At 41.1% G+C, this 21,768-nt stretch overlaps 1 protein-coding gene and 1 long non-coding RNA gene across 8 annotated transcripts; one reads left to right on the top strand and one right to left on the bottom strand.

The window, feature by feature from the left end:
- The first annotated feature begins 1,140 nt into the window (after positions 1–1,140).
- LOC127350839 (uncharacterized) lies at positions 1,141–6,494 on the top strand. 3 transcript variants are annotated; one of them, XR_007880651.1, is made up of 4 exons: positions 1,141–3,320; positions 3,387–4,493; positions 5,099–5,240; positions 5,426–6,494. It is a non-coding gene; the product is annotated as an uncharacterized LOC127350839 (long non-coding RNA). The 3 variants fall into 3 exon arrangements; XR_007880652.1 differs by having other exon boundaries at positions 3,399–4,493; XR_007880650.1 differs by having other exon boundaries at positions 1,141–4,493.
- LOC127350827 (uncharacterized) lies at positions 6,438–21,386 on the bottom strand. 5 transcript variants are annotated; one of them, XR_007880633.1, is made up of 4 exons: positions 9,390–10,392; positions 9,025–9,291; positions 8,491–8,644; positions 6,438–7,861 (listed from the first exon to the last, which is right to left on the bottom strand). XR_007880633.1 is itself a non-coding variant. In XM_051377859.1 (3 exons), the coding sequence occupies exon 3, from the start codon at positions 7,795–7,797 to the stop codon at positions 6,979–6,981; it is 819 nt and encodes a 272-aa protein (XP_051233819.1). In that variant the 5' UTR covers positions 7,798–7,861; positions 8,491–8,644; positions 21,234–21,386; the 3' UTR covers positions 6,438–6,978. The 5 variants fall into 5 exon arrangements, 4 of the variants coding, with proteins under 4 accessions (XP_051233819.1, XP_051233820.1, XP_051233817.1 ...); XM_051377859.1 differs by lacking the exons at positions 9,025–9,291; positions 9,390–10,392 and adding an exon at positions 21,234–21,386; XM_051377860.1 differs by lacking the exon at positions 9,025–9,291 and having other exon boundaries at positions 9,390–10,370.
- Between the last annotated feature and the right edge of the window lie 382 nt (positions 21,387–21,768).

The raw sequence follows: 21,768 nt of genomic DNA on the forward strand, positions 1-21,768 counted from the left end.
AAGGCTCTCTGGTGTCATCTGAGCTGAAGAACTGCCAAACAGCTGCAGCAGCTCTTCTCTTTCTCATTCCCCTCAGCTTCATCTCTCTGTGTTTCTGCATGAGATGACTTTTGTCAGCGGGGGACAAAAATGGAGCTCTAGCCCTAAACTAAAAGTGGCACTGTGGTGAACAAAAGTCAACAGCTTGCATAAGCCTTGAGCATTTAACACATACCCTGATGTGATACAAAGATACCGCCAAAGCATGAAAGCTAAATATGAAATAGATTTGATGATATAGCTTCAACCTCAGAATAAACCTTGTCTGTCAGGATGAGTACTCTAAAACTTCCCACTTTCTGTCATCCAACCAAACCCAGTATGGATACAGACTTTCCTCTGCTTCTCTCACACTGCTGGCACTGAGCCCACCTCAGCCTCGCTCACACACACACACACACACACACACACACACACACACACCAGCTATTTCTGGTTCTCTCATTCTGTATGCTTCTCTCCCTCTTCCACTGTGTTTATCTTTTTGTGTGTGTCTTTCTCACACATACACACTCTATCTCAGCTCTTGGCTGCCTTCCTGCAGATTCATCATTAATTCATCCAATTTCTTAATGCTCCTCCTCCTCTTCCGCGCCTTCACATGGCCTCAGTGTCCCTACCTCTTCAACCACCCACTGGCTCCTCTCCATCTGCACTACTTTTAGATTGAAGCTTCTCTACTTTATTGCCTTCTGTGTCAATGAGTTCCTCCATAAAACAGATGACTGAGACTCTTCTGGAGAAATAGGAAATGGGTGTTTTTGACTTTTTCTGCGCCATAGGCTTTGCTGGAACAGTTTCTACTGTGTATTATGCAATGAACGGGCAGCTATTAATCAGTGGAATTGAAAGAATGGAAACCACACTGTCATTTGTTCAATATTTTCATAGCACACATGTATATGCATGTAATACTGACATAATGTTTACATGGGATTAACACTTTCAAGTATTTTCAAGATGAAATAATGTATATTTTTCCATCAGGGGTGACTGGCATGTTCTGTTTCATCATTCACTGACTATAAAAACAAGTGTGTCCTTATCTTCCCCTTTAATTTAAAAAATCTAATTTTTAGGAAAACATTTTGTCAAAATACAAAGAACATACCACCAATGAATACAGTGTCCCTGATGGCGAATCCAGGCCTGGGACATACTATATGTTTATGTATTAAATTATGCATGTTTTGCTCTCAAGGATGCTCCGTTACTGAATTAAAGCTAAACCAATAAATCAGCTGGGCCGATACATTGATAGGAGCTTATTCCGATCTTGCTCCTTACGCATCTTATTTATATATCTAAAATGTATTATAAGTTGTTATTAGAAACAGTTTGGAAAGGGACAGGCACTTTCAAAAAATACTTGGCAGGTGACTGGATGAACCATGTGTCTATCACAGGCGAACTTCAACTAATCAGATCTAACAACCATATAACATAGTCACTCTGACTGATCATCAGTGTTGTTCTTTGCTCTTCTTTCAATTAAAAATACTCTCGCTAGCAGCATTTACACTAACCTCTGTAACACACATCATCACACAGCTGGTGTTAAACCTCACCGGTAGCTCACGCATAGATCAGGTCATAGCTGCCAGTAGTTCTTCAAAGGACACTTCTTGTGCCAAACCTGGTTCAGACACAACGGAAGAGCTTGAGGCATGGCACACATTATCACATGATCTTGGAGTCCAGCTCCGAAAAATGGAAAGTAAAGGGGTAAAATTATTACCCATCATGTCCGTTGTAAACATCCATCACTTTATAGACTGACTTCAATTCCATTTGACCTACAGTACTACTTGCAGTAGTTGTGCACGCTCATAGGTTTCTTATGCAATTGTAAAAAATTGTAAATCTGTTTGAAATGCTGGTTCGTTTATTGTACTAGTACGTGTTCCCAGGTCTCAGAAATGGCTTTGGTGAGAAAATGTTATCATAAACAGTTTTTCCTTTAAATGCTTTTTTGTGCACATGAAAGTTTGAACGATGGCTTTGTGGGCAGCAGCAAACACTGTTTTACAATGATGTTACTCATTGTTGATGTTGTAGTTGTGGGTAAACTTAGCTGTATTAGTGCGTCACTGAAGAAAACATTTAATCAGTATAATAATACTAACAAGCACAAGGCTGAAAGCCCTGAAGTATTTATTAGTGAGTCAGAGCGTTCCAGCATGAGCTGTTCAGATGGGATGGAGGGTGAGAATGTAATGTGAGACTTTGTTTTCACACCATTCAACTGACCTTGGCACTGATGATCTGCTTAGACACAATGAGAGGAGAAATCAACAGAAGGATGAAGCACAGGAGAGGAGTGTTGGATCATTTTTTCTCCTAACACAGTATCCCACCCTGTTTAATTAAGTATCTTGTTCTGTGTAACTGAGTGCCTCGTGCAATTTGGTCACTATGTTGTTGTGAAAACGATCCTCGTGCACACAGATAGGGCTGTTGGGGCAACTGCAATAATGAAATATTGAGAAGCCAACCACACGGGATGGCACGGCCACAACTGCACGTGACGTCACACATTGTAGCATGCATGCCAGGCCAGTAGGTGGTGTTGTAACTCAACACTACAGAAGAGCACCACGCTACTGCGTACAAACCAAGTGTGAACCTATCGTGACGTCACTCATTGGTTTGTGGAGCGTTTTGGAGTTCGGCGTTTTGCCCGGCGCTTACTGAGAATGACCTGTCAATGAAAAGGTAGACCCGCCCAAAAACATACTCGGCTTTATCGTCTATTTTACTCTAAAGTGGACCATAATTTACTAAATGAACATCATAATGTATTGAAGAAGATGTGAAACTAGCGACTGAGACCATAAACTCATAAGGAAACTGTATGCTGAGCTAATAAATTGAGTGTCAAGTCGACTTATTCTCGATTCAAGTGAATGGGATTGCTGTGTTATTGCAGCCCCCTGCTGGAATTTACATAGAATTACAGTTTTTAGACCCGGAAGCTCTTTCTATATACTGTCAATGGTACAAACGTTTTCCTCTACAGCACAGTGAGTATAAAGAGAAGGAAAGCTGGCGAATGCTCGCTCAAAAACAGATCATTTTGTCTGGACAGATGATGAAGTGGGTTTGTTACTCAGAGTGACCCTGAACCATAATACATCCAAATTTCAAGAAAACATTGATTGGGAATCATGCCAGGGGCGGTTTCAAAAGTTTCGAAATATGACTAGTATCATGTCTGGATGTGGAGGAGTTGGGTGGATGGATGGCTCAAACAAACACAGGAATTTCACCCAGGAGACCAGGTAAACATCAACAACATTGGGCAGGTATGACACTTGGAAGAACTTCTGCTCCTGAAACGCTCTCAGTTGTATTTGCAGATGGTGGTGACGGAGCCAAACCACTTTACAGACGCAACCTCATACAGCTGTGCTGGTGGAATTTTGGCATTATGGAACCATGGGAGCAGTGAAGAGACCGTTGGAACGGAAACCCCTATCAGCCATGTGAGTTTACTGCGTCAGAACAGATTTGGAAGAAGTGTTTCCATTTCCCATTAAGATCATATATGTTCCTCAGTGGGTGGGCCAACCTTTCAGCATATGTTATTCTTATTAGTTCTGTAAAACTGGCAGCAAACACAATATGGAAAACTACCATGGTCTTGAGTAAAAGAAAGAATGTAAAGAAGGCTAGCTAAGCAATAAGAAGAGCAAATTTCTATAGGCTTTATGCCGAGTGTCACGTGACCAAACTGGAAAACAGCTCTCCTGACTTCCACTTGTCGGAAAAGCCGGTAGCAGCGGTAGGAACTGACGGCGACAGCTATTGACTTGGCCTAGCTAACCTAGCTAGCCCTTTTTACTGTTACCGTTTTATTTGATTTTAACTTCTGAATGTTAGTGAGAAGAAGAAAATGTCAAAGCAAGTTAAGTACCAGAAGTGGGATAATCCCAACAGTGATTTCTGCTGTGTACCTCAATTGGGAAGTTCAACTCTACCGTGAGTTTCCACCACTTCCCAAAGGAAGAAACCTTAAGAAAAATATGGATACGTATTGTGAGACGTGAGAATTTAGTAATAAAGAGGACCACCACAGTCTGTAGTAGACATTTTGTCTCCACGGATGTCATTCAAGGTGGACAGCGACGCTTGAAAGAGGGGGCTGTACCCGTGTTGTTCGCCTGGAACGACTACTCTCTGCCAGCAGTCAGACCAAGTGTCTGGGAGAGAATACAACGACCAGGGGATGAATCAACTGAAGAGGAAGAGATGGATGTTGAACTGTTGCTTCAGTGCCATGATTATGATGCAAAACCAGAACCATCAGCTTTGGATATAGCATGTGAGAAAATAGAGGCCCAGCAGCGGGGGATAGAGGAGCTGCAAAAGAGGCTGGCTGAGGTTACACTGAAGCAGTCGTTTGGCTTGGAGAGGTTTTTGGCATCAGATGACGACATCAGATTCTATACCAGGTATATTATGTCATATGATACTTAGCTTGCATACCTTTGTGGTTATGACTTTCTTGCAGACCTAGATTGTGTTCAAATCCATTCATTTATGAATGTATATGTACTCACACAGTAGTGGGCAGAGTATTCAGATCCTTTAATTCAGTTAAAGCACTAATACCACACTCTGAAAATACTCCACTACCTGCATTCAAAACCTTACTTATGTAAAAGTATGTAAGTATTATCAGAAAAATGTACTTAAAGAATGAAAAGTAAAAGTACTCATAGTGCAGTAAAATGATCCCTGTCAGTGTTTTACTATTATATAGGATGTTTATGGATTAATATTACTGCTGCATTAATGTGTATGTTGCATTTTACTGCTGTAGATGTTTAAGGTTGAGCTCATTTTAACTTCTTTATATACTGTTGGCTAGTTTAATCTATAAGATCATCATAGCCTGTTTGTAGCATCTCTGTCCTGTGAGAACCACATATCTCTAAAAAGTCAACAAGCTCAGAAAAACAGCCTGTTTTCAGCTTTGTGATGATGCATTTTCCAACATCAATAATGGGTTATGCTTTGATTTAAAGGTAATAATAATTTTCTTTCACTCTTTTAGATTTGCCAGCTACCGCCATCTACAGGCATTTTAGAGACAGATTGAACCTGCAACAAGGAGAATGGTGCGTGTTGGTGCACAGTCATCCACTTCCAGCACAACAGCAGCTCCTGACAATGCCACTGATCCACCTCGTCGACCGGTAGGCATAATTCATACTTAATAATTTTGTTTTTAAAAGTAGCTTGCTGATAAATCAGCATCCGTAAGAACACTACTATCTAATTCAATACAATTAAAACCACATACAAGTGGTCTCAGACTTTTGGACCCCACTTTACATACATTTATGATGACCATGCAATGATTATCGTTTTTACCACTAAGACTTGTTCCCCCTGCTCCCCACCACCCACCGGAGCCGATGCCTTCCGATGATTGATGAACTGTTCCTGTTCTTGGTGTACCTGTTGCTGGGTCTGAAGGAGAAAGATCTGGGTGATCGTTTCAGCATTCATCAGTCCACCGTCAGCAGGATAATCAAGACCTGGGTACATTTTTTGTACACCTTATTGGGTGCTGTTGGGATATTGATGTCTCCTGAGACAATTAGAGCCACGATGCCGAGTGTATTCGGCAAATAGTCTGACACCCAAGTCCTTATTGACTGTACAGAGATGAGATGTCAGATGCCTTCATCTTTACTCTTACAGAGTGAGATGTTTTCACAGTATAAATCCCACACTGCCCTGAAAGGAATGATTGGCGTGTCACCACATGCTGTTACCTTTGTTTCCTCACTGTATTCCGGCTCTATCAGTGACAAAGAATTGTTCAGGCAATCTGGCATTGTCCCTCTTTTGGATAAAGATATGGCTGTAATGGTGGACAAGAGATTCAGAATTGACGACCTAGTGCCTTGCAAAGTTTACAGACCACCTTTTCTGAGTAAAAAGTCACAGCTGTCTCATGGCGAAGTGCTGGTCACTCAGGACATTGCACGGTCAAGGATACATGTGGAGAGGACAATTAGGTGCATCAAAGATTTCAGAGGTCAATATTCCTGTCTCAGATCTGCTCGCTAAACTGAAAATGGACCTCCCTCAATTCTGTTCCATTTGTCTCTCTTTATGATATACAATAACACTACATAACAATTTCAACAAGAACTGGATTCTCTGATGTAGATTTGACATATGTATGCCATGATACATGTTTATGTAGCAATACAAGTTATATGTTTGACTTTGAGTGGTTTAATTTGTCAAAGTGCCAAATGTTCATTAATTGTCCCCCTGTCTATCTCTTGTAGCAAAATGTATGACATCAAACCATGCATACAGTAAAATATTGTATATGAAATCTGAAAACATCTTGTATACAGTCACCATGAGACAAATTGTATATGGAATGATTTAATTATTTTTGTCACTTACAAATAAATCTGAAAAAAATCTTTTTTTCCTCTCTCTGTGTTTATTGCAAAATACACAGCACCTATTTATATAACAATTATGGTGTAACTTTTTGATGCAAATATTGCTTCTTTGGCGATAAAGAGTTGGGCTGACCAAAAGAACATCCTTCCAACAGTGATGCATGAAACATTGAAATTGCCTGTAAGAGCCCCTCGAAAAAGGCTATGGTCTCATTCCTAGATGTGAATGACAAACGTGAACAGTGAAAAAAGTCACCTTCTTGAAAAATCAGAACCATATTTTACTCTCAAGTAATAGACAACATTGAGTAAATGGCACCTGTGTGTGGTGTAATTACTTTAAATACTTGTGAGGCATATGCTGTGGCTAATGTGTAGTTCTGTATGGCCACCCTGTATGTTATGAAGACCCAAAGCATTTAAAATAGTACTTCTGCATGTACACTTTAAAGTAAAACTGGTCCACCCTCGCTCTGATGACTGCTTTTACCTCCGGGTCAACCTAGATACGCTGCACCAGCATGTCTTCCTGAGCACAAATCACAAAGTCACACCATTGCAGGCCAGTGATCAACAGTTGACCCTGCACCTGCCAGTAGTAAGAGTGGCTTTCACGGAGAGCCAAAGTGCCATCCTGCATTTGAAGGTATTTACAGTCCACATAGTTCTTCACATTAGGGCACTTTATCTCAACCAGTCCAAACGGTGGCTGTGCAAATGGATCAAAAATCAAGCCATCTGGCGAGGCACCAAGCCAAGGGGCATCTGGGTGGATGACGAGGCCACAGGGTGTGTAGTTGACATTTTTCATCCGGCAGTACTCCCTTGCCACCTCAAACTCCATGTCTGCACCTCTTCTCATTTCTGCCATCTGCCTTGTTCCTTTGATGATTCTTTCTGCAAGAGACTCTGCAGAACTCACTCCCCTCGCAAAACACACCTCTCTAAAACGTGAGGAGGTGATCCTAGGCCTGCGGAACTGATGCCACTCCTGGTCTGCTGCCTGCTCTCTTGTCGCTGCCTCAATCTTATAGGCCATGTCCAGTGTGACATTCAAGCTTTTAAGGTGGAAGTGCTCCTCCTCAGTGCACACATGCACACAGTCTGTCGGGGCAAGCCTGTACTCCCCAATAGGCAGCGGTGGGTAAGGTGGAGGGTCCTGGTGCATCTTGACTGACTTTGTGGGCAATACAGGCTTCTGGTATGAGAGCACACTCCCCCTTTGTGCTAAGCCAAAAGCTGTCTCAACAAGGGTCTTCTTGTCACTGATGCCCATAGTTGCTGCTAGAGGTTTCTCTCTAATGCTGAAGTCTTTGTACATGTCTCCAATCAGTAGCAAAGAGATGTCTAGTGAGTCCCCAACCAAGCCCTTGTAGAGTGTACTCCTGTGAAAGAATGTAATAGTGTTAGTAATATTAGTGTTACTAGTGTAATTAGTGTTAGTAATATTTGCAGCTTATTGACACCTATGAAATCTCTCTTTTATTTATGTGTGTGTACATATGTGTGTGTATACTTTATGTGTGTGTATGCGTGTTCATATGTGTGTGTGTGTGTGTGTGTGTGTGTGTGTGTGTGTGTGTGTGTGTGTGTGTGTGTGTGTATGTATACATATGTAGACTGTATGATGCAGTAATTGCGATAGCAGCTCACTACCTCACCTGACTCCTCCTTCTGTGAGCCGGTTGAGTCTTGGTCTGGTGATGACCATTTTGTTTATTGGCCCAGGGTTCACAAAAAAAAAAAAAAAATCAAAAAGGAGACAATAAAATTGAAAGGAAAATCCCCCCTCAAAAAACTAATCTGGCAAAGTATGTGACATATTACAACTGCCTATGTTAAAACAATGAGAGCAAAACTAAATTGCATTCAATAATACATTGCTCTCCATCTAAGGTTCCTGACCCTTTAAACGTTTGACTCTGGCATTGACAGACTATTCTAATACATATGTATACTTAAATATCATTAATGCCAGGAGTATTAGGCCTAGGAACTGTGTCTAAACACTTACCGCTGTGGACAGGTGGCACAACCTGCACATTCAACTCTGAATAATGTGCAGTTTGAAACAGCAAAGCTACTGTGTGGTTACACATTGCAGTGCCAGCTACACATGAGCACTGATTTGATGTGAGGATGACAGGGTCCGAATCCCGAAGCACTATCTGTACAAAAGTATATGGAGAGAAATTTTTACAAACATTGACACAGATTTGAGAGTTGAGATTTGAGAGTGTGCTTGATCTTTAATGTATCCTATTTGAGCAGTGGTTCAAAAAGATGCCACTGATTTGAGTAACAGTCTAGTTAGGTTGCTGGGGCAAGTTTGGCAATGACATTAATACAACAAATACAATAACAGAATTTGTCCATGCTGTAATAGAGGGACTTTTATAGGACGTATTATGAATAACATGGAATGATGGCACTCAAGAATCAAGGATGTCCAATCAGAGTCACCTACCCCAGTAACCTCACTATATACATCTTTTAACAAGTAGACAAACAACAACATTGAACTTGGAACAACTGTGCATGCATTTACCAAGCATCTCAGACTAAAGCAGCTCCTGCAAGTCTGTCCATGGTGATTAGACAGTCAAGGGGACCCGGTCATGATCACTGATTAGTCCACTCTTACTTACTCCTACCCTGAGAGGCTTGATAAATATTGTCCCTGAACTGGAACAGATTGAGAACCCGAACAGAACACACGTTACTCTCGGGCTGTGTGGCTTCTCGTTTTTCCTCATAGATCTGTGGCAAGCTGCCCTGATGCTGACGGCGCCAGTCAGTCTGTCTTTGTTTGATACTGGTGAAAAATAAAGCGACAACTTAGCTACCATAGTGACATACTGCATTATTCCGTTTCGGGAATGCCAACATGAGCTATCGCTAGCAGATACAAACCTTCATAGTCAAATATGTATGAGGAGGCGTATAACTTAAACCCCTTGTCCATTGTGGTGGCAGGAGTTTAAGATGTCATATGCGATGGACATCAGTTATGCTCATTAGGGGTAATTCCTGAAGGCATCTAGAGTTAAACAGCGCCATATCCAATGTAGCCAGTTAAGGTTCAGCGCGGTACAGCCGACCTGAACCGGATGTGATGATAAGACCTGTTTCGCAGAATGCGGAAGTACATTGCGCATAACCCCTATTCAGAAGTCTGTGTAATGCTACTACTTTGAGTGTTTCTTTTTTGCAAAGGTAGAACAATGACATTACCACAGTATTTCTCAAGTAATTGGCTAGCGAAGGTGGTTTATATATTTGTACATTTTTCTATCAGTTGTATTTTTTCAGAATAGAAACTCCATTAAAACAGCATGTAGATGACATCAATGCCCACAGAATTCCATTCCAGTGAATTAAGCTCTTCTGCTAGAGAACAATGACCCTACCTATTACTCATTCAATTCCTTCTAAAGGGGTGTCTGACCACTTTCTCTCCTCTTTGTCTCACTTCTCTTTCTCATGTTCTCTTTATCTTGGATGAAATGAGGTTGAAAGGACTTGGAAAGATATATAATCACTGTATGTAATTCATGGTCAGCATGGTCAGGCCATGTGGTCTTCCAGTGAAGCATTCACATTTAAAAAAAATTGCCAACTCAAACAAACATTGAGGACAAAAGAGAAAGAGATAGAAAGGAAGAACGGTCAGGGATCTGAACCTGCTGCAGGAATCTTTAAAAAGAATTGTTCTTCCATGGACTACCTCTTTTTTCTTTTCTGTTTTTACTGCTTTGGCTGTGTACTTCAGCACAGCAAAAACAGATTTTGTGTTAAAGGCTGGCAGTGTTTCAGCCTGTCTGACGGAGTTCATATTTTAGATACAGATAGTTGAAGAAATGATTTACACATAATCCATCACTTTTAGGACAATGCAGCACAATGATCGAGGACACAGAAAAGGCAGCTAATATTATGACAAAACTCTGGTCTACTCAATAATCTGACCTCAGTCCAACTAATCATGGATTTCACTTGCCACAGCTGTATTAAAATCTGTGAAACAAGCATAATAGTTCAGACCTGACAGTCCAGATACAACGTGTCTGCTGTGAGAACATATATTTGGCCGTTTAAAACGGGGGGACTGTGTGTACAAAGGGCTACAATTACAATACTGTTTATTTAATGTGGATGCAGTCAGCCTCACTTTTAAGCTGAGATTCAAAGAATAATTTCACTTATTTCATAGTTTTGGCTAACATTGTGGAGAGTACTCACAAAATTGATTGCTAAGATCTGAAGATGTGGTAACATTGCTAAAAGGCGGTCAGACAATCATACAGGTCGTAGTGATGGACTGCTCAAACACATTCATGATGTTACACGTGGATGTGCACACAAAAAGTAGCTGTATAGGGAAGAAATTATGCTTAATAGAGAGTTTTAAAGCATGCCTACTTTTGCACCATTGCACATCCAGACAGGATAGGTCCTAGCTCCCAGCCCTAACCCTAAACTAGCAATCAGGACACATGTTCTACATCTTTATATGCATGTATCTAGTTCTCATAAGGACACAAATGCCACACTCTCACACACACACCCACAGATGCCCCTGTCTACTAAACTGGGTATAATATGCGACTACATTAAGGCTGATAATAGAGCAGGTCTGCAGTGCTGCTGGTCCTGTCTTCCTTTGCCTGTTTCCACTGATCTATAAATAGCAGTGCTGATCGTGCAGCAGCGCCTGCCATCACCCTGGCTGTTCTCTGCAGCTCTCACACACCTACACACTTCTCCCCATGTCCCCTCTCCTATTCTCTCCTAGCCACACTCATTTTCTCTGACTCCTTCCCCCACTCTTTCTCTCTCCTCCCCCTCTCATTATATCTCAATTCCCTCATTATGCTTCCCTTCATTTGCCTCTCTAACTTTCTAATTTCTCTCCACGTTTGACTCCACAGTCTCCCTCTCTATGCTCTATGATACTTTCCATCCACCCCCTCCATTCATTTAGTCCCCTCTCCACCTTTCCTCATGTTCCCCTCTCTCTTCCTCATTAGGTGGTTACCCAGCCAGTCACTCCTTTCATCTTCACACACAGGGATGGATGGATGGAGGGAAAGAGGAAGAGGCAGCACTGAATGATTTAATGACTGTACTGCAGGTGGAGATTCCACAGCTTGCTGGACTTTCTCTGAATTTGGAAAGTCTTGTAATTTAATTTAACATGGAGCATGTTGTGCCCAGATATATAGATGTTCACAATCATGAAATAATGTGGGGTTTCTTAAAATCAAATTAGTCAGTTTTAGTTTAGTTTTGCCCTTAAACAATGGAATGAAATGCCTATCTCACTGATGCCATTTTTAGTCGACATGGAAGCTGAGGGAGCAGTTCAACGATCAAAGAAAGTTTAAGAAGGTTACAAACTTTCATTGTAAGTCAACTTACAACAATCTGTACAGCAGTGTCAATCTAGAAATTTGGTACTTGCTCAATGAAACGTAAAAAGGACACAGGTAATAGCTGTAGCACCTTTCAGTGAATGACTGTGATGGTGGTAAGTCTATAATGGTTGCTTACAATATAATGTAACACAGGCTCAAATAAGGAAGCCGTAGTGGGCTAACTGCCATAACTAGCTATTATAACATTTACAAAAACATTTTAAACAGGAAGGAAATAGAGGAGGACAGACAGTTGTACCATGGTAGGGAAGCCAACCCACTGATGGCACACAGAGTATTCTACCTTGGAAATGTAACAGGCCGAAACACGAATTTAAAAAAAGACACCATACCAATAAAAATGTGCCACCGCAAACCATACCACCATCTTAAGTGAGTGAACTCTGATCACCTCGACTACACCCGTGACTGGAGGCCACCACCGCCAGCACTAGAAACAAGCTCAAGTTAACTGAACTATAGATAAATAAGGACTAAAATACGTAATGTTAAAATCATATTAATATAAACGGCAGCCAGTACTCTGCCTCTGCACCTGCTCACATTTAGTCATCTCTTTTCAGCTTTTCTATCAGAGCCACACGTGTATAAAAGCATCACAGGCACATGGAGAGAGCATACAAAGCACCAGTCTGAGTGTGGGGGCAGCCTGCAGTCTCCACTCCTACTGCCCATGAGCCCACTTATTACTTTGTGGCTGTCACCTGATTGGCTATTTCCCCCTACATGGGTCCTAGTGTTCCTGTGCTACAGTAGTATCAAATGCGATTTCTTGTCAATTGAGTTTCTGCGCTAATTTTTTGACTCTGATGTTGATTTCACTTGATTGGAGGTCACTTGCTTATTCATTCCTATCTGGTGATGAACTGGTTGTTTTGAAGATATGACAATCTTTGCGCACATTCATTTTTCAGGAACCCCTCCCAGGGAAATAAGACTAATGGCCAAAATCAACCGGGCACGACCGCGGTGCGTTCCAGTTGGGCGCTGCCACCGGAGCTGATCGCGCCTGTTCTAGACAATACTTGTGATTCCACCAGAAGCATTGTGAAACATCCCAGAAGCATCTCTCCGCCCTGCTCCACTGAGAATACGCAGCTGGTCTATTTTTGACAGACGCCGCGACCCACGCAGATCAAGCAGCGCAGAGCATCACATTGTTCGGAAGTGCAAGATGGAAACGGGATAGAGAATCCAATCAGTTTACCCACGCAGACTCCAGATCAAATTTCACACTACATCAACATTGTGGCACCAAGCCAGGAGTCAGTTAAAGGAGATTTGACACCACGGGCAAGGAGAAGTTCCTCTTGGAAGTGGAGAAACACGTTTTGTATCAGTTTTAAAGACAAAATACACAAGTCGGCAACGTCTGGCACGGATGTCATAAAGCCACACTAGCAGCTCAGTGAGGCTATACCTGGGCACTGTGCTACTTTTAGTCTGGACCAAAAATGTGGACCGACCAACCGAAAGACCGACATTGACAGATAATTTCAAAATGGCTTGTTCTTATGTTTTTGATATGGCTTGTCCCTGAGTGATAGACTTACATTCTGTGTGTTTTGCTTGATATTAGATCCTGCTTTGAATTGAAAGACTGTGCACTTGGTACACACAAACATGTTTCAACGGGAACTGCTACATATTTGACCTGACCTAACCTTGATTGATGATATGTGAGCATTCTCCAGTGCTGGCAGCTATCTGTGCACCTACACTCCAGACTGCTTGAGAGCACAGCTTCTCTTCAAATTTTGAATCCACGACATTCATCCAATTTGCTCTGTCTTTCGCTTTGGCCTCAATACTACCCCTGACAGCTGACAGATGTTTTCTGGTTTCTAATTTTAAATCAAGCTACAGTACTTCTTTTTTTCACTTCCCGTATCAGTTTTGTGTTGATTCAGCATTAACCGCACCCTGTGAGTCACTGTCTCTTAGAAAAAATCTAGTTTGTTTCCACTGACTGTACTAATATCTCAAAATTATCATGCTCATTCTATATTGATTAATGAAAGATTACAATCAACCAAGTCTGCTTAAGCTCACTGCTTTTTTTTCTTGACACACAAAGCTGTAACAGTTATATTAGTGAGCTTGTGTGTGCTGAATGAATGAGTGCACCAGTCATGTGTAGGTGGAAGTAGTCTGCGGTCCAGGGGGACGTTATCCATTAACCCTGACCTGGCACTCACTGTCTGGCAGTCTACTCTGCCTTCTATCCCTCTTCTCACATCGCCCCATCCCCCATCCATCCATCCATTAGTGCTGGCAAAAAAAAATAAAAATTTACTGATACTTCGGTATATTGCTGGTCTGCACCAATATGTACTGTTTCCAGGAAATAGCCCTATCTCGTGAGTCACCATTGACAAAAGGCCTCACCTTCTCCTACCTACTAACTGCTGGTGATGGAAACAGGAACCCTTACATGGTGTTACAGACTCACTCAGTACTGTGTGGAAGTTCAGATTGCTTTAAGCGGTTAGTGACCGATATTTTACCCTCAGGGCTTACCGTAGCAGCATTAACTTTTTCCGCAGTTTGAGCTACTGCTACTGTGACCAAGGCATTAGGCTACTTGAAGTACGAGTTAGTGTAAATTTATGTGTGTTGATTTCAAGACTGTAAAGTAGACTTTCACGCATCAAATATGGTTAACAGGTGTTGGGGAGTAATACTGCATAAATAAAAAATAAAGCCAGACACAGTCTCTGACTTCCAAATTTGTGACTGAACTGTTGGTGGTCAAGCTGCCCTGTGGGTAGTGTAGGCACCAGAGTCTGAAGGAAGAAGAATACTTTGCTTTGAATAAAAAAGATGCTGTATCGACTTTTGCTGCATTAGCAGTAGCACAATGACAGAAATGAGTACAGATAAGTATAGAAAGTTAAATAGAAAGAGAAATATGTAATAGAGATAAATAAAAATACAAAAATACAAAATAGAAATTATACAACGCATTTGGAGACAGAATTACAGGTACCATGACAGTGGTATGATTAATAGCAGCAGAGTCAACAAGTCTATGTAAACAGCAAACCCAGACTAATATATTAAATGTAGTGATATAGTGAAACAGTTTATAATAAACATTTAGTAAAGTATATGACAGCAAATATAACTTACTGTAGAATACAGCAGTGTTTCTTAAACGTTTTACACAGTGTACCACCTCAGAAAATATCAGGCTCAAGTAGCACCATTATAATGTTAAAACACAGTAGCGTTGGCCGACCCTATTCGTTGCAGGCATCTCACACAGGAGGCAGCTTTATTTCTTATACGATAATGCATTGTTGTCTGTTGTTGAATCCTGAATGGAACCAGTTCAAGAACCAGAGTTAATTTGGTGCAAAAGGGGTACTCCTGGTCCACACTGCTGTTTCTGAAATGTCCCATTTGGAGCCTCGATTGCAGTGTTTTTGAACCACTAATTTTAGCTCATAATTAGTGATGGATGTATGAATGTGCTATGTGGATAAACATGGCTAGTAGGCTGATATTAATAGAAAATATTACAGGAAATGCTAAACTTATTTTAGATTACATTCCAGTGATCTAGTTTCTGTATTTTCATTTGAAATTTTGAGATTCTTCTATGTACCACCATAGATTGAGAACCAGTGGAATACACTATCAAATATAATATAGTGTTTGTTTTATATTACAAAATATATCAACAAACATAGCAAGGTAAATAATCAGTGTAGCAGAGAGACATTGATGTGAATGCAGTGAGTTGTTAAAGTCCAACAGTGGAATCATGGAGGGGAGACATAATTCTACCCTTCACCCACCCCTTCATCCATGCTACAACCACACCGTCTGTACATATTACATCCTCTCCATAGATGAAGAAACCTAATGATAGATACATATCACAAATGTTACTTTTGTATTTCTTTTGAAGGGGGTTCTGCAGTGACTGCAGCTGCTTTTTAATGTGAGTTTTTTATAAACAGCATTTCTGCATGTTTATATTATTAGGTCAATTATATGTTCCTGTGATCCTCGTTTGTTTTTATTTGTAGCCCTTTTCTCTATGCATCCAGTTACCATACCATTCATCCAGCTATCTCTCCAATGGGAACCATTAACCATTCATCCAGTCCAGTCCAATCCACCCATCTAAGCATGCTCACTTCGCTCTGTCACCACTCTTTCTGTTTCTGTCTTTCCCCCTTTCCTCCCCCTCCCCCCCTTCTGTCATACTTCTATGATTTGTTTGCCTCTTTTCTCCTTCCCCTCCACACCCCACTGCTCCATTTCTCCTTATTATCCTCTGCATTCATTCAATACTCTTATCCTTGTCCCGCCCTCTCTCACTCACACCTCCTGTTTTATGAAGACAATGCACTTAAGGGAATCACTTTCTCAGACCATTTGTGCATTCCCGCAGCTCCCTGAACACTACCAACACTGCCCCCCACCACACACACACACACACACACACACACACACAGTACCCATGCTTTATGGAACATGCTCCAACAGTCCTCTAGGACTAGCTGAGGACATCAGGTTTAGGATGGTTACAATATAAATCTTGCATTTATTCAAAGCTTCAATTTATTCAAATGCATGAGAGTATTTGTTTCAAAGGGGTCTTTTGGTATTAGATGGCTTTAATTTGTCTTTTTTTTATTTATTCTTTGTACTGAGATCAAAAGTCCATCTTTTAGTCATATTTAGTCAATCTCATGCTTTTTTTTGTCATCAAGGTTTAATTAACAAACATGCGCAAACAGCACTGATGAAATTGGAAATGATTTGCTTCACATAGAATAAAGCAATTCTTGTCCTTTTTAATGCTAAGAATAAAATTACCACAAGTTCATTGACGATCATTTTGGCAGCGTTCAGACTGCAGCCCAAGGTGACCCAAATCAGATTTTTTGGCTTTTGCTTTTTTTTGTTGGTGTGAATTTGTGAACATGATCAAATTCAATTCTGATCTGGGCAGCTTTCATATATTGTCCAAATCACATACAGGTCTGATTCTTTTCAATGGGACCTCAGTGTGAACAACCATATTAGAATTCACAAGACTTCTACGCCTGTTCACACTGGAATCTGTTATGGGCCACGTTTAAAAAGTAATGTACAAAAGAAATGGGATTTGAGCAATAAATCAGAATAATGGCTTGCAGTGTGAACATAACCTTTGAAATGCTTGTGTGTACATGAATGATTGTACTAAGACACAACATCAGTAAACGTAATTATACTATGCTCAGATAGCCGAAGTGAAACCAGAACTTCTGGTTTCAGTTCCAGAAGTAGGGAAATCTCATTGACATTTGTAACAATGCTGAAAAGTAAAAGTCCAGCCTTGGAACATCTTACTCAACAGTACATCGTGCAACTCACTTCATATGTATACCATATGTGACCAGCAGTTTTTTATAAAAAAAAAATATCAATCTAATTTTCTTGTTTAATAAGTAACAGACATTTCTGTAATAACAACTAACTAAAAATGTACAGTAATAAAAATGACTTTAGACGAGAGTGTTGGTGAGTTTATGGATACGGACGAAACCAAGTTACAATGACGAATGTTCCCGAGCTCCTCTTAAAATTTGAAGAGAGCTGACCTGTGAGTCTTCTAGCCTATACTGTAGTTTTAATAAGTGTTGTGTTTCCATTCATTATTTGAATTATCAGAAATGGGGCATAAATCTGGATCTAGACCCAGAGATCCAACAGTACCACTACCTTCTGGCTGGTTATCTCTGATTACCACTAAGCATGGCGCTATCCATACCGTTAGCAGTAGTCAGTCAGTGTCCCCACACCTCCTGAATTGTCAAACACAGATGAAAGTTTCAGTTTCAGTCCAACTCAGCACAATGGCATAGAATTCCTACCACCAACTACTGTGGCAGTGTTTGCAGTGCACACCAGCACTCAGGTATAAATGCTTATAACGGCATAGGTAACTCGGGTAGGCTGACGTACAACTATAAATCAGCCTTAACTCTTTAAAGGGGTAAACGCTAAGTTTACATACAGTGTTTTCACCAAAATGCAGTGGTTCTTCCTTATAGGACATTTGCATAAATATATATGTAGCGAGCCATATACATAGATAACTGACATTATCTCTTCCTCCCTGTCTTTGTTGGCACATTGCTATGCTGCTTTACATGTTACCTCCATCAACTGTCATTCAGTGAAATGAACAGCGTTACACCTAATAAGTCAAGAATGTGTATTGCATCACTCACATGCCCACAGACGTGCATGTGCACAGTACAAACAAAATGGAAATCCACTTGTAAAAACACTGCTCTGTGGTGTTACTAGTGGTTGAAACTTTCACAGTTTAGTATACTGTTGTTTTCATATGCCTTTTCCTGTGAGACGAGTTGGCCTAAAGTGACCTCAGCCTTCCTCCTCTACCTTTTCCTCCTCCCCCTCTCACAGTCAGCAATTCATTATCTGACCTAACCAAGCACACAAGCCCTGATTCATTTTTTCCTCTCTCTCTCTCTCTCTCTCTCTCTCTCTCTCTCTCTCTGCTGAACCTCCCCCACCACCTCCTTCATCCCCACGCCTGCCTGCCGGTAATTGTTGATTGTCCTTTCCAGTTTATGCCCGCAGCGAGCTCGCGTAGGCGCCCACACAAACACACACACACACACACTCACTGAATCTTTATCTTTTTATAGCTCTGTCTTGTTAGGCAGTGAAAGCTGATTTCTCCCCAATGATCAGTTAGCGTCTCCTGCAGCCAAAACTGCTCTGTGTTATATAACAAGGGACTTAAAAGTATGCAACAAAAGTATGAACAGTTCATTTAAACTCCATTTCCAACTCCAGTCTTATTACTGATGTTCTCTAAGGAGGAAATACATGAATGTTAATGTCATGGCTATTTGTGCTTTTGGATTTCTTTGCGAGACAGTTAGGAAACCACTAAGAGGAAGCTGTGGTTTTGGTCTGACAGTGTTTATTTATAAGAGCACAAGCTCAAAAGTACAAGGTGTATTCTCATCTGCTGGACTGAAGTCAGCAAACACTCCTCGTGCATGTGGAAAAACCCATCACATCAACTGAAACAAGACTAGGCAGCCGAGTTCAGCGAGCACATGGAAAGAGTGCACATAAATACAGAGGTCTGTATATGCTGATGTTCCTAGCAGAATGAGATAGAGTGCACGTCCTGACTAGTATCTGTTACTCTTATTAAACAGTGGGTGTAAACACTGAAAAAAAAGAGTATATGGAGCTACTCCAAATTTAATTGATATTCTATGGTCTCGTCTAGTTCCTGGTCCACAAAACCTAAAAATAAAACCTGTTTAAACAAAGCTGGTAGTGATAAGCCAGAAGATATAATGGCTTTTTAACCATGTGTTTGGGTTGCAGTTGTGTGGTGTTAATTTCTGAGGACATGTGCAACCAATGCTCCAAATGGATGCAGGATACGCAAGGCAACCATCATGCACATGCGTAGCTAAAACCAAGTATATCTCCACCCTTCAAGGTCCAGTGTGTGACATTTAGGAGAATCTATTGGCAGAAATGGAATATAATATTCATAGGTATGTTTTCATTAGTGTACAATCACCTGAATATAGGAATTGTTGTGTTTTTAGTAGAATAAGCTGTTTTTGTCTACAGACGTCACAGATCGCCTTCCGTGAAGTCCACCATGTTGAGCCGCCATGTTTCTACAGTAGCCCAGAACGGACAAACCAAACACTGAATGTAGAAAGGGCCTTTTCGCATTTTTCGCAAGTTTCTCATACACACTTCCCTGGTCGTGAAATCCAGTCACCAGCAGTGTTCAGTTAGTTGCAATATGAAACTTTAATGTTAGATGCCACCCCTACACACTGGTCCTTTAAAGGTTTAAAGAGTCACCTCAAGTCTTGAACATCTTGTTTCTGCTGACCTCCAGTGGCTTAACTTCTGACCTTGCCGCTGAGATGTACAGGTGTATTCCAAGACCCTGTGACATCACTGCTTGGTGTGGTTACGCGTAGAACAAAGCACACTTCTTACCACACCCAACTGCACCTAGCGTAGATGTGAAACCAGAGAGGGTAGTGAAACGCTGCTGTTCAGTCTGGTCTCCTTGCACCACTTCCCCTCCCATACTATTGGACTATTCAGAACCAAGTCCAGCATGTAGGATTCAGTGGCATCTAGTGGTATAGTTGCAGATCAAAACTCTGTCACCCTCCCCTTCCAAGCTTGAAGAACGCCCCGTTCTAGAGCCAGTGTTTGGTTTGTCCCTTTTGGGCGACTGTAGGAACATGGAGGTTCAACAGAGCCTTCTAAATGTTACACACTGGGCCTTTTAATGGTCACATCTGTTCATAGTTAACTCTGAACACATGTAATTTAACAACATCAATACACATTCATGTCTTTTTACACACATTTTGAGTACATTTATACACCATGGCAGTCTAGAATGTTTGCACAGTCGAAGTGGTTATTGTCCCGCTTTGCTGCATGGCCAAATACACAGCGTAATAATGTTTAGTCGAAAGAAAATGAAGCCTTACAGTTCAAGCAGGTATGGAAGATGTTTTGTAGTAATATATTTCATACACCCTCCAATCCATGACCTATCTCTCAAAGTACAAGCATTTGGTTCAAGCAGTCATGAATTTTGAATGTGTGTATGTTCATCAAATATTGTGTATCTCAGGCTCTGCCTGGTTTGTGAGCTCAGACAGTCAAGCTTGCTCAGATTTACACTAAGGCATTACATAAGCAGCACCACCAAACTAAAATTCATATTGTTGCAATAACTGGATGAATCTCGATGTGAGTTACCTGACTAAAATGAGAAAACTACAAACTGCCGTTAAATGGCACAGTGGTTTAGCAAAAATGGAAGAAGTATTTGAACCAGTATGCAGAGAGGCCTGGGACATGGTGTATTTAGTGCATACATATACTATATATTATTAGAGTATTAGGCCTTTTGGTCTGTTAAACATAAAATTATTCATTATGTATAAATATACGTTGTTTTCATTTACAGCAGCCTTGAAACCATAGATGTTGTTATTTTCATTCTTAATTCTTCTTCAGTCAACCATTGCATAACTTTAGAATCGGACCATCAATCAATTCATGGTACATTTAGATCAATCCAAGGGTTCGCGTACTGGTGTTGACACATCGATAATGTTAAAACTAATTCTCGACTTGTATCTGTAAATCTTAACACCCCTAGTATTCAGTATTCAAGAAACAGTATTCACTTAAAAACAATATTGCCTCGTCTTTCTATTCTACTGGCTAACTAACTTACACTTACAGAATGTGAACAAGAAGCCAGTTTTACCAACATGAATCCAACGTGACTGCAGCTTCTGTTCTCTTTTTACAGCCACCTTTCAAGGCTACAGATGTGATACTGAAAAGATCACGGCTTGAGAAAACAACAGAAAGCGCTGCATTTACTCCAAAAGTTAATCAAATGCCTTCAGTATCTATCTCTCTCGCTGCTCTCCCCTCCTCCTTCCACACTGATCCGCCTCTCCACCCCACCCCCTTGGGAAAGATGGCGGGGGAGTGTAGATTATAGCTTATCCCTGCTCTGCTCGACTCTGCATTGCCTCGCTCTGACAGCAAAGCCCTTTCACCTACATTCACTGAGAGTCTGCCTGCCTGCGTAGCCACGCGCACACACACACACACACACACACACACACACAAGTCTGCCTGCCTGCCTGGTCTTGTCATGCAGAGTGCAGCAGTGCTCTGCAGTCTGACATGGCTCCCTACAGGGGGGAAGTATTTACCATCTGTCCACATTTACATTCTCTATTTTTTTCTCCTTTACCCATCTCCTCCATTCTCTCCTTTAGCTCTCCCTC

This window comes from Dicentrarchus labrax, unplaced genomic scaffold, assembly GCF_905237075.1.
Source record: "Dicentrarchus labrax unplaced genomic scaffold, dlabrax2021, whole genome shotgun sequence".
NCBI classification, from domain to species: Eukaryota; Metazoa; Chordata; class Actinopteri; family Moronidae; genus Dicentrarchus; species Dicentrarchus labrax.